This window comes from Ranitomeya imitator, chromosome 7, assembly GCF_032444005.1.
Source record: "Ranitomeya imitator isolate aRanImi1 chromosome 7, aRanImi1.pri, whole genome shotgun sequence".
NCBI lineage: Eukaryota > Metazoa > Chordata > Amphibia > Anura > Dendrobatidae > Ranitomeya > Ranitomeya imitator.
The window spans coordinates 212429732-212443151 of NC_091288.1; the positions used below are offsets into that span (position 1 = coordinate 212429732).

Consider the following 13420-nt stretch of genomic DNA (forward strand, 5'->3'; position numbering starts at 1 on the left):
CAGTATTATAGTAGTTATATTCTTATACATATGGGGCAGTATTATAGTAGTTATATTCTTGTACATAGAGGCAGTATTATAGTAGTTATATTCTTGTACATAGGAGCAGTATTATAGTAGTTATATTCTTGTACATAGGGTGCAGTATTATAGTAGTTATATTCTTGTATATAGGGGCAGTATTATAGTAGTTATATTCTTGTACATAGGGGCAGTATTATAGTAGTTATATTCTTGTACATAGGGGGCAGTAAGTGTCAGTCTACACTGCAGTTCTTGCATGTAATTCTGTCTAGGAGCTCAGGATGCTGTGGTGCTCGGCATTATAGGTCAGGTATAAATCAGTAATCCATCAGAGATTCTGCATCTGTCGCTGTCACATCTGTGTCCTCCTGGAATCAACTTATATAATTGCCTCCAGTATCCCCCATGGACGGAGTAACCTTGACATGGCGCTGATTTGACAGTCGGCCTCCAGTCACATCCTGTCCTTCAGCACTGGAGTCGTTCTTTACCCGACGCTGGACTTGATCTGAACTTCAAGTGACAAAAGCTTTAGCCCTTAATCCGATTGGTGCTGATTACACGGGCTGTGATGGCCGGGAAGGCAGCGCCTGCATTATATGGGGATGCTCAGCAGTCACAGCACCCGGGATGATCTGTGTGTTTACTGCTGAGCAAGAGGTTACCGACCGCCGGGTGACAGCTCGCCAGTCACAACGTAATGTCCTCACTAATGCCAGAGACTTTACCGTCTGCCGCGAACATGAGCAGGTGAATGAATAATAATAATTTTTATTTATATAGCGCCAACATATTCCGCAGCACTTTACAATTAAGCGGGGACATGTACAAACAATAAATTCGGTACGAGGAGGATTTATTTTAGCTATAAGTTTTGACGATGGGATGGACGAAATTCCAATAGGAAGAAGAGAACAATGAAATGTTCAGGCAAAAAATGAAATTCACAGATTTTGTGCTACACTGGGAATATAAAAATCACAAGATCCAAACTGCAGACCTGTAAAAGGTTCTGAGATGGACACAAATGTTGGTTTTCACATTTTGCCTCGTGAGTGATGTTCACTCCTTCAGTCAGAATTATCAGCATTTTATTATCCATGAAGTTTATGAGACGCATCAATATTCCCCGCGCTGCCCCTTATTCTCCACACTCCTGCCCCTTATTCTCCACACTCCTGCCCCTTATTCTCCACACTCCTGCCCCTTATTCTCCACACTCCTGCCCCTTATTCTCCACACTCCTGCCCCTTATTCTCCACACTTCTGCCTCTTATTCTCCACACTCCTGCCCCTTATTCTCCTCACTCCTGCCCCTTATTCTCCTCACTCCTGCCCCTTATTCTCCTCACTCCTGCCCCTTATTCTCCAGACTCCTGCCCCTTATTCTCCAGATTCCTGCCCCTTATTCTCCTCACTCCTGCCCCTTATTCTCCACACTCCTGCCCCTTATTCTCCACACTCCTGACCCTTATTCTCCACACTCCTGACCCTTATTCTCCACACTCCTGACCCTTATTCTCCACACTCCTGACCCTTATTCTCCACACTCCTGCCCCTTATTCTCCACACTCCTGCCCCTTATTCTCCACACTCCTGACCCTTATTCTCCAGACTCCTGACCCTTATTCTCCACACTCCTGACCCTTATTTTCCACACTCCTGACCCTTATTCTCCACACTCCTGACCCTTATTCTCCACACTCCTGACCCTTATTCTCCACACTCCTGACCCTTATTCTCCACACTCCTGCCCCTTATTCTCCACACTCCTGCCCCTTATTCTCCACACTCCTGCCCTTATTCTCCACACTCCTGCCCCTTATTCTCCACACTCCTGCCCCTTATTCTCCACACTCCTGCCCCTTATTCTCCAGACTCCTGACCCTTATTCTCCAGACTCCTGACCCTTATTCTCCAGACTCCTGACCCTTATTCTCCACACTCCTGCCCCTTATTCTCCACACTCCTGCCCCTTATTCTCCATACTCCTGCCCCTTATTCTCCACACTCCTGCCCCTTATTCTCCACACTCCTGCCCCTTATTCTCCACAATCCTGCCCCTTATTCTCCACACTCATGCCCCTTACTCTCCACACTCATGCCCCTTACTCTCCACACTCCTGCCCCTTACTCTCCACACTCCTGCCCCTTATTCTCCACACTCCTGCCCCTTACTCTCAACACTCCTGCCCCTTATTCTCCACACTCCTGCCCCTTATTCTCCACACTCCTGCCCCTTATTCTCCACACTCCTGCCCCTTATTCTCCACACTCCTGCCCCCTATTCTCCACACTCCTGCCCCTTATTCTCCACACTCCTGCCCCTTATTCTCCACACTTCTGCCCCTTATTCTCCACAATTCTGCCCCTTATTCTCCACACTTCTGCCCCTTATTCTCCACACTTCTGCCCCTTATTCTCCACACTCCTGCCCCTTATTCTCCACACTTCTGCCCCTTATTCTCCACACTTCTGCCCCTTATTCTCCAGACTCCTGCCCCTTATTCTCCACACTCCTGCCCCTTATTCTCCATACTTCTGCTCCTTGTTATCCACACTCCTGCCCCTTATTCTCCAGACTTCTGACCCTTATTCTCCACGCTGCCCCTTATTCTTCAGACTCCTGCCCCTTATTCTCCACACTTCTGCCCCTTATTCTCCACACTTCTGCCCCTTATTCTCCACACTCCTGCCCCTTATTCTCCACACTCCTGCCCCTTATTCTCCACACTCCTGTCCCTTGTTCTCCACACTCCTGCCCCTTGTTCTCCACACTTCTGCCCCTTGTTCTCCACACTCCTGCCCCTTATTCTTCAGACTCCTGCCCCTTATTCTCCAGACTCCTGCCCCTTATTCTCCAGACTTCTGCCCCTTATTCTCCACACTTCTGCCCCTTATTCTCCAGACTCCTGCCCCTTATTCTCCAGACTCCTGCTCCTTATTCTCCAGACTCCTGCCCCTTATTCTCCACACTCCTGCCCCTTATTCTCCACTCTCCTGCCCCTTATTCCCCACACTCCTGCCCCTTATTCTCCACTCTCCTGCCCCTTATTCTCCACTCTCCTGCCCCTTATTCCCCCTTATTATCCAGACTCCTGCCGCGTATTGTCCACACTTCTGCCCCTTCTTTTCCAGACTTCTGCCCTTCCCCCGGCAGCTGGATATCGGCTCCTGGACAGATCCTGACTGATCGCCGCCTGTTCTTGTCTCATCGGAGCTCAAAGTTTACCACAATTTCTGCATTTTTGTTTGCGGTTTTTGAGAATTGACCGCAGGTTCTCACTGGTGTGGGATCTGGGGCGTTTTCGGGACCCAAAATGTCCATGTTTTGTTCCCTGAGCTGTGAAGTTCTCACTTTGGCCTTGTGACATGGTCTCCACCCCGGGGGGGGGGGGGGGAAGCATCATTACCATACAGTCCTGGATGATGGGAAGAGGATTAGATCCCATTCTTTATTCATGGCTGCAGTGTTAGTGTGCCCCCTCCATGGATGAGAAGCCCCCACACATAAACGATCTCAGGAGGATTTACTGCCGGCAGACACAAGACTCATGACAGCGTCACCTTCTCTTTTTCGGACAATTACTCTTCCAGACGTCTCAATCAGTCTGAGGAAGTTCAACAAAGAGAATAATGTCACCCCGTCATCTTCCAATCCCTCTACTTCTGTCAGAATGTCCACCATGTTCTTCTTGGAGGGAAGTGGCTTTTTCGCTGCCCTTCTTCACATCAGGACACCTCTAAAAGCCTTTGCCCCACCTTGTTGCAGATGCATGGACAACTGCCTGCTTCCATTTCAGGGCAAGTTCTGTACTGGTGTTCAACCGATCCCATAGCTGAATCCTGATTATGAGACGATCCTGACACTTGTTGGACTTTCTTGGGTGCCATGAACCCATTTCTCCAGCAATTAAACTGTACTCTTTGGAATTCTTAATGATCCAATAAATGTTTGACTTTGGAACAACCTTACAAGCAGCAATGTCCTTGCCTGTAAAGCACTTTTGATGCACTTGCATGGTTTTCCTTGGAGATAATCGCTGTTAACAGAGTAAGTCAATGATTACAAGCAAAAGCGTCGCTTTAGGGTGAACCTGTCAGGAGACTCATGCTGCCCAAATCGTATGTATGACAGCCTGGGTGCACGATTGTAGCCGGGTAAATGATTCTATGTTGGAGAAGAAATATTCTTTGAAGATCTGCTCACTCTTCATAATGCGGGATACCCAGGATAACAGGCAGGGGTTGGATCCCTGGTGTTATCGATAGCGGCCACCTTCGATGCTGGCGCACTGATGCAGATGCAGGCACATGGATATAAATGCGCAGGGGTGACACTAACATTCACAGCTGGATTGTCGGTGACGTATCCCATGATGGCGGTGTAGAGAGGACACAGGAGAGGCAGCAGTGGTGTAAAACAGAAGTAAACTTTACTTTTAAGGCAGCAAGTTGATAACAGCATGGTGGGACCAAACGATGGTTCCATGACTTATCGTCAAAGACAATTTGGAGCCCATAAGAGCTACAGGTTAACCTGGAAGACTGAACTAAAAGCTCATTTTACCGATTTTCTTCCACTCATTACGGGGTGGCTGTACCCCAGTGGCCTCCAGATCCCAGTACACGGAGGCTGGTGATCAGTTCCATCATCTGCTTCTTCGCCTCTCTGAGTTCAGCATAGTTGGGTGATTCTATGGGACCAGGAGAATCCTCCTATTAACAGGTAAAAAAGGAACACTGCACAACATTTTCTTCCGATAGTTCCTCAGTGTCGGCCTCTGGAGCAGAGAGGGAGCCGCTCTGCTACATCCTGCGTCACTGCTGCTCCTCTATCAACACTGCTGCTCCTCTATCAACCAGGTCACTGCTGCTCCTCTATCAACACTGCTGCTCCTCTATCAACCAGGTCACTGCTGCTCCTCTATCAACCAGGTCACTGCTGCTCCTCTATCAACTAGGTCACTGCTGCTCCTCTATCAACCAGGTCACTGCTGCTCCTCTATCAACCAGGTCACTGCTGCTCCTCTATCAACCAGGTCACTGCTGCTCCTCTATCAACCAGGTCACTGCTGCTCCTCTATCAACCAGGTCACTGCTGCTCCTCTATCAACCAGGTCACTGCTGCTCCTCTATCAACCAGGTCACTGCTGCTCCTTTATCAACCAGGTCACTGCTACTCCTCTATCAACCAGGACTGGCGTATCACAGAAAGTAAACTCCACCTAACTGACTATTCCCCAGCTACCGGCTATGTGACGGAGCGGACCCCGAGTGTGTTCCAAATACTACACAACAAACCATGGCATCATTTCAAGTATTTTACAAGGAGAATTCACATCGTAAAAACATTAAAGTAATCCTCAACTTTGGGTCATTACAATACTCATGATGAATGTGATTATTTTTATACATATAATATTCAGTATGAAAAATAGGTGGCGGGTCAGTGACCCGTCATCAGCCATACAGTTGAATATATAAGCAGAGAACCACATAAAGCCCCGCCCCGGAGCACGGGCATATCATTAACTGAAAATAAAGATTCCACAAGAACCACAAGACAGATTTCTTCACCAGGTATAAGTGTAATCAGTATAACGGTGCTGAGCTGACATTGTCTGAAGTCACTGAGCACAATCCTGCTGACAGGTTCCCTTTGCTACTATAAGAACTGAGGCAAAACTTTGTGGGAAAAAAAAACATTATTTCTTTATGTAGGTTTCAAAACTTTTGGCCATGACTGTACAACAGTGAATGGAAAAAAAAGGGGGAAAGGGAGAAGGATTATTCAGCTCACCAGATGCAGCAAAACTGAGGCCTCCATCAGAAGAATGTGGTGCGCGGACCCCAGACCGGCAGCCGGGCAACAAGCAGAGGAAAAACAAGGCGGTTCCAGCATTAGCTTAGTTATATGTAGAGTTAAAACGTGACTTTTAATTAGAAAAAAAATAAAATTAAATTCTAAGAACAAAAACCTCTGAAAAAGTGGGGAGGAAGGGAAGGTAGAAATAGGAGGGGGTGGGAAAATAAAAGGACAGGGGTCTATGCGTTTCATGCTGTAAAGCTCTTAGGAGTCAGGACAAACCGCTTTATAGGTTGAAACATGTAGACCCGTGTCCTTTTATTTTCCCACCCCCTCCTGTGTCTACCTCCACTTCTTCCCCACTTTTTCACAGGTTTTTGTTCTTATAATTCAATTTTTTTCTAATTAAAAGACATGTTTTAACTCTACATAACTAAGCAGATGCTGGAACCGCCTTGTTTTTCCTCTCCTGTACAACAGTCACACAGAAAATACATCGTGTATTATACCCCAGAGCTGCACTCACTATTCTGCTGGTGCAGTCACTGTGTACCTACATTACATTACTGATCCTGAGTTATATCCTGTATTATACCCCAGAGCTGCACTCACTATTCTGCTGGTGCAGTCACTGTGTACATACATTACATTACTGATCCTGAGTTACATCCTGTATTATACCCCAGAGCTGCACTCACTATTCTGCTGGTGCAGTCACTGTGTACATACATTACATTACTGATCCTGAGTTACCTCCTGTATTATACTCCAGAGCTGCACTCACTATTCTGCTGGTGCAGTCACTGTGTACATACATTACATTACTGATCCTGAGTTACCTCCTGTATTATACTCCAGAGCTGCACTCACTATTCTGCTGGTGCAGTCACTGTAAATACACTACATTACTGATCCTGAGTTACATCCTGTATTATACCCCAGAGCTGCACTCACTATTCTGCTGGTGCAGTCACTGTGTACATACATTACTGATCCTGAGTTACATCCTGTATTATACTCCAGAGCTGCACTCACTATTCTGCTGGTGCAGTCACTGTGTACATACATTACATTACTGATCCTGAGTTACATCCTGTATTATACCCCAGAGCTGCACTCACGATTCTGCTGGAGCACTCACTGTGTACATACATTACATTACTGATCCTGAGTTACCTCCTGTATTATACTCCAGAGCTGCACTCACTATTCTGCTGGTGCAGTCACTGTAAATACACTACATTACTGATCCTGAGTTACATCCTGTATTATACCGCAGAGCTGCACTCACGATTCTGCTGGAGCACTCACTGTGTACATACATTACATTACTGATCCTGAGTTCCATCCTGTATTATACCCCAGAGCTGCACTCACTATTCTGCTGGTGCAGTCACTGTGTACATACATTACATTACTGATCCTGAGTTACATCCTGTATTATACTCCAGAGCTGCACTCACTATTCTGCTGGTGCAGTCACTGTGTACATACATTACATTACTGATCCTGAGTTACATCCTGTATTATACCCCAGAGCTGCACTCACTATTCTGCTGGTGCAGTCACTGTAAATACACGACATTACTGATCCTGAGTTACATCCTGTATTATACCGCAGAGCTGCACTCACTATTCTGCTGGAGCTCTCACTGTGTACATACATTACATTACTGATCCTGAGTTCCATCCTGTATTATACCCCAGAGCTGCACTCACTATTCTGCTGGTGCAGTCACTGCGTACATACATTACATTACTGATCCTGAGTAACCTCCTGTATTATACTCCAGAGCTGCACTCACTATTCTGCTGGTGCAGTCACTGTGTACATACATTACATTACCGATCCTGAGTTACATCCTGTATTATACCCCAGAGCTGCACTCACTATTCTGCTGGTGCAGTCACTGTGTACATACATTACATTACTGATCCTGAGTTACCTCCTGTATTATACTCCAGAGCTGCACTCACTATTCTGCTGGTGCAGTCACTGTGTACATACATTACATTACTGATCCTGAGTAACCTCCTGTATTATACTCCAGAGCTGCACTCACTATTCTGCTGGTGCAGTCACTGTGTACATACATTACATTACTGATCCTGAGTTACATCCTGTATTATACCCCAGAGCTGCACTCACTATTCTGCTGGTGCAGTCACTGTAAATACACGACATTACTGATCCTGAGTTACATCCTGTATTATACCGCAGAGCTGCACTCACTATTCTGCTGGAGCTCTCACTGTGTACATACATTACATTACTGATCCTGAGTTCCATCCTGTATTATACCCCAGAGCTGCACTCACTATTCTGCTGGTGCAGTCACTGCGTACATACATTACATTACTGATCCTGAGTAACCTCCTGTATTATACTCCAGAGCTGCACTCACTATTCTGCTGGTGCAGTCACTGTGTACATACATTACATTACCGATCCTGAGTTACATCCTGTATTATACCCCAGAGCTGCACTCACTATTCTGCTGGTGCAGTCACTGTGTACATACATTACATTACTGATCCTGAGTTACCTCCTGTATTATACTCCAGAGCTGCACTCACTATTCTGCTGGTGCAGTCACTGTGTACATACATTACATTACTGATCCTGAGTAACCTCCTGTATTATACTCCAGAGCTGCACTCACTATTCTGCTGGTGCAGTCACTGTGTACATACATTACATTACTGATCCTGAGTTACATCCTGTATTATACCCCAGAGCTGCACTCACTATTCTGCTGGTGCAGTCACTGTGTACATACATAACATAACTGATCCTGAGTTACCTCCTGTATTATACTCCAGAGCTGCACTCACTATTCTGCTGGTGCAGTCACTGTGTTCTTACAGTACATTATATCCAATGCTGGGAAAGTAGAGTGACTCCTGTTACCTCCAGATAATGTCACCCAGCTTTCCCAGAGTTGAGACTGATTGGATGGTAAAGTGCAGGTAGACGCCTCCTTACTTCGTCCGGCAGAGCTCTGTGACTTTGCTCAGTGATCCGGTCAGAAAATGCAAAAATAAATAATTGCAGGATTTATAATCTTCCAGTCTGGTGCTCAGGAAGCCGAGTGTTTCATTATCTCAGGGATCGATACCAGCGGGCCGGGATCCAGACCGGGCTTTACTCCAATCTCCAGTGTCGGACACATAATTACTGATCACATGCATTCATTAACTCAGATAATACGGAATCCACTGTTAATTCTCACTGGCTCCATTCATTCTCCTTATAGGGTTTAATAAAGCTCCAACGTCTGATAGTAAAAATACATATAAATATCTCCAGAATGTAACACCTCTAACCAAAGAGAACCCCTCCGGCAGTGTAATGTATGTACACCGTGACTGCACCAGCAGAATAGTGAGTGCAGCTCTGGAGTATAATACAGGAGGTAACTCAGGATCAGTAATGTAATGTATGTACACAGTGACTGCACCAGCAGAATAGTGAGTGCAGCTCTGGAGAATAATACAGGAGGTAACTCAGCATCAGTAATGTAATGTATGTACACAGTGACTGCACCAGCAGAATAGTGAGTGCAGCTCTGGAGTACAATACAGGATGTAACTCAGGATCAGTAATGTAATGTATGTACACAGTGACTGCACCAGCAGAATAGTGAGTGCAGCTCTGGGGTATAATACAGGATGTAACTCAGGATCAGTAATGTAATGTATGTACACAGTGACTGCACCAGCAGAATAGTGAGTGCAGCTCTGGAGAATAATACAGGAGGTAACTCAGCATCAGTAATGTATGTACACAGTGACTGCACCAGCAGAATAGTGAGTGCAGCTCTGGGGTATAATACAGGATGTAACTCAGGATCAGTAATGTAATGTATGTACACAGTGACTGCACCAGCAGAATAGTGAGTGCAGCTCTGGAGTATAATACAGGAGGTTACTCAGGATCAGTAATGTAATGTATGTGTGGCACCCCTAGGGGTATTTGCCACAAAAATAGTTACTGACAGTAAGTACAAATACTAAAATAGCAAGACTGCACTACCACCTCCGGCCAGAAGGAGGAGCTCCAGAGACTCCCCTTGATCCATTCTGGTCTGAGAGAAGAAATGGCAGTTGGGCCAAGGAGCTGATAGTGAGAGGTCATACAGTTGAATCTCTAACAGCCCTGTGACTGTTACCAGGCCTAAATCACCGGCCTGAGGAGAAGAGGGATAGAGAAAAAGGACATTGTGAGAACCGGGTAGCATTAATCACTACCCAGAACAGGCGCAAAGACGGATACCGGATCCGTGGCTGTATTCATTACATATAATACAGCAACCGGAAAAACGTGAGGTGATATCAGCTTCACTAGGGCCGGACGCAGCAACAGACACAGAGTTCAGCGGTACTCCTGGAGGGGGTAAGCCGATAAAAGGACTCGGGTTGCCCGTCGAACCAGGACCCGGAGGGGACAGATTGGGCCGGCAGCCAGTTCACATACAGCAGCAGGGCCACACAGAAATTGCGCACAATAAGAGGCGAAGACCCCGGCAGGGTCAAAGTAACTCAGAGTTCCCATACAGACTCCGGTGACAGGACTGGTTGTAAATCCTTTTATGTTAAAGTAAACTGGTTAAACGTTTCAGTGCCTCAGTCTTTCATTTGGACAATAGCCATCTATCCAGGATTGGGATCATCACCGCTGGGAGAACCTGCTGCTGATCAAGTAAGTGCCTGTCCCCTCACGATACCCCTTACACTGTGCATTGCCTGAGGCCACAGCACCGGGTCAAGCCACCCGTGACATCCCCCTCAAGAGACAGACTCCATTGGTCCGGTGCTGGGTATCCCGGTCTCCTGGGCGTCACATATGTACACAGTGACTGCACCAGCAGAATAGTGAGTGCAGCTCTGGAGTATAATACAGGATGTAACTCCGGATCAGTAATGTAATGTATGTACACAGTGACTGCACCAGCAGAATAGTGAGTGCAGCTCTGGAGTATAATACAGGAGGTAACTCAGGATCAGTAATGTAATGTATGTACACAGTGACTGCACCAGCAGAATAGTGAGTGCAGCTCTGGGGTATAATACAGGATGTAACTCAGGATCAGTAATGTAATGTATGTACACAGTGACTGCACCAGCAGAATAGTGAGTGTGGCTCTGGGGTATAATACAGGATGTAACTCAGGATCAGTAATGTAATGTATGTACACAGTGACTGCACCAGCAGAATAGTGAGTGCAGCTCTGGAGTATAATACAGGATGTAACTCCGGATCAGTAATGTAATGTATGTACACAGTGACTGCACCAGCAGAATAGTGAGTGTGGCTCTGGGGTATAATACAGGATGTAACTCAGGATCAGTAATGTAATGTATGTACACAGTGACTGCACCAGCAGAATAGTGAGTGCAGCTCTGGGGTATAATACAGGATGTAACTCAGGATCAGTAATGTATGTACACAGTGACTGCACCAGCAAAATAGTGAGTGCAGCTCTGGGGTATAATACAGGATGTAACTCAGGATCAGTAATGTAATGTACACAGTGACTGCAGCAGCAGAATAGTGAGTGCAGCTCTGGGGTATAATACAGGATGTAACTCAGGATCAGTAATGTAATGTATGTACACAGTGACTGCACCAGCAGAATAATGAGTGCAGCTCTGGGATATAATACAGGAGGTAACTCAGGATCAGTAATGTAATGTATGTACACAGTGACTGTACCAGCAGAATAATGAGTGCAGCTCTGGGATATAATACAGGAGGTAACTCAGGATCAGTAATGTAATGTATGTACACAGTGACTGCACCAGCAGAATAATGTGTGCAGCTCTGGAGTATAATACAGGAGGTAACTCAGGATCAGTAATGTAATGTATGTACACAGTGACTGCACCAGCAGAATAGTGAGTGCAGCTCTGGGGTATAATACAGGATGTAACTCAGGATCAGTACAGGATATATAATATTTGTAGATAGTGAAACCACGGTTCGTACTGATCATAGGGGAAAGGTAGAGATCTGAATACCTATAAGTCATCCCATTGATAAACATTGGAAAGAGTGATAACAGGGAACAATAGCTTGCATTCAATATAATAGCACATATATGGAAGAGAAATGAGAGGTTAACGTCCTTTTCATTTTCTCTTAGTAGCAGGGATCAGTTTTCCCTGCCTGGGACCCCGCCTTATTGTAATACACAGGGACCACCTTACACCCCAGCAATCAGTAATCATAGACCTACAATGGGGTAAATGAACATAATCACAGGACGAAGTGGAATCCTGGTAAGTTCTTTATGTGGCTCATATTCCTTGAAGGGGTATTCCAGCATTAGAACATGGATCTGCAGGACCACCCAGACGTCCTCAATGAGGAAGTTCAAGTGCAGACAAGACCTGGCTGCTCCTTTAACATCAGAGACCTCAGTGCTGGTCTGAGCCCCTTGGCCCAGGCTCTTCCTATATGGAAAGAGCAGAATTTGGGGTCACACCCCTTTAAGATGCGTGAGACTAGATCCATCCTACCTGGACGGGCTCCCACACCTCCGCTCTACTCACCAGTATATTAAGGACAGACCGTCAAATCTCTCCAGCTGCTTCCCAGAAGGTTTGAGATAGGACATTTCATCCGAGACCCTGGGATCTCACCTTGTCCTGGCTGACGGCTCCAGGACGCCTCACAGCGAGAGCCGCGAGCCCACGTCTGAGCGCGCGGTGCCTCCTTAATGCCCTGCCATCTCCGCTCTCCCTGCGCTAATCGCACGGGATTTCAGGCGCACAGCGGCAGGCCTAATCTCAGCTCTGCATATGACTTCCACCCCCCCACCCATCCTCTGCCTCAGGACTTCTTGTCCCTCCCTGGACCAGCTGGTGTTGTGTCCTCTTCTCCTTGGCGATCTGCTGACCTGGTTTAATGGGCTTATTCCAGCAGGAGACGGGTTAATAACGCCCGCCTACCTTCCTAATGTGACCTGCAAATCCTGGCGACCAAAGGCTGTGACCCGGTCAATGATTCTGTAACGTGATGTGGCGCCGATCTCAGTGACGGCATCAAATGTGTCGGGTTTATTTTCTTATTATTTTGGTGGCACATAATACCGCCATATGGAGCCCACATACAGAGCCAAGGGTCTCTATCAGAGCAGGACATGTGCTAGTAGGGAATAGGGCACAACCATTTCACAAAATGAAGGGGCCGGCCAAATTGGGTTGTGTGTGATGCCAACACAAGAATTTGTCAACTGTAAAGGAGATGATGCAGGGTTGTCTAATTAAAAAATATATATAAAGATTGTGAGATGCGTTTGATTTCATCCCCCTATAGTCTTCTCAGTACAGCTGTTCTGTGAACGCCTCAAAGCTTTGTGTGAGAACATTAGGGATCAAACAGCATCAGGAAAACCAAGGAGCCCACCAGACAGGTCAGGGATAAAGCTGTGGAGTAGAGTAAAGCACGGATAACATTTCACGGACCACTGTTCAATTCATCATCCAAAAGTGGAAGGAGTATGGCACAACTGGCACAACCAAGGAGCCCACCAGACAGGTCAGGGATAAAGTTGTGGAGAAGAGTAAAGCACGGATAACATC

At 46.4% G+C, this 13420-nt stretch overlaps 1 protein-coding gene across 1 annotated transcript in view; it reads right to left on the reverse strand.

Moving 5' to 3' along the window:
* Positions 1-12707, reverse strand: part of LOC138645426 (syntaxin-binding protein 4-like) — a 45173-nt gene extending 32466 nt beyond the window's left edge. The window contains exon 1 of the mRNA XM_069734742.1: positions 12389-12707. Coding sequence (XP_069590843.1) covers positions 12389-12453 — 65 coding nt within the window. The 5' untranslated portion in view covers positions 12454-12707. The remainder of the gene's footprint in view (positions 1-12388) is intronic.
* Positions 12708-13420: the final 713 nt, after the last annotated feature.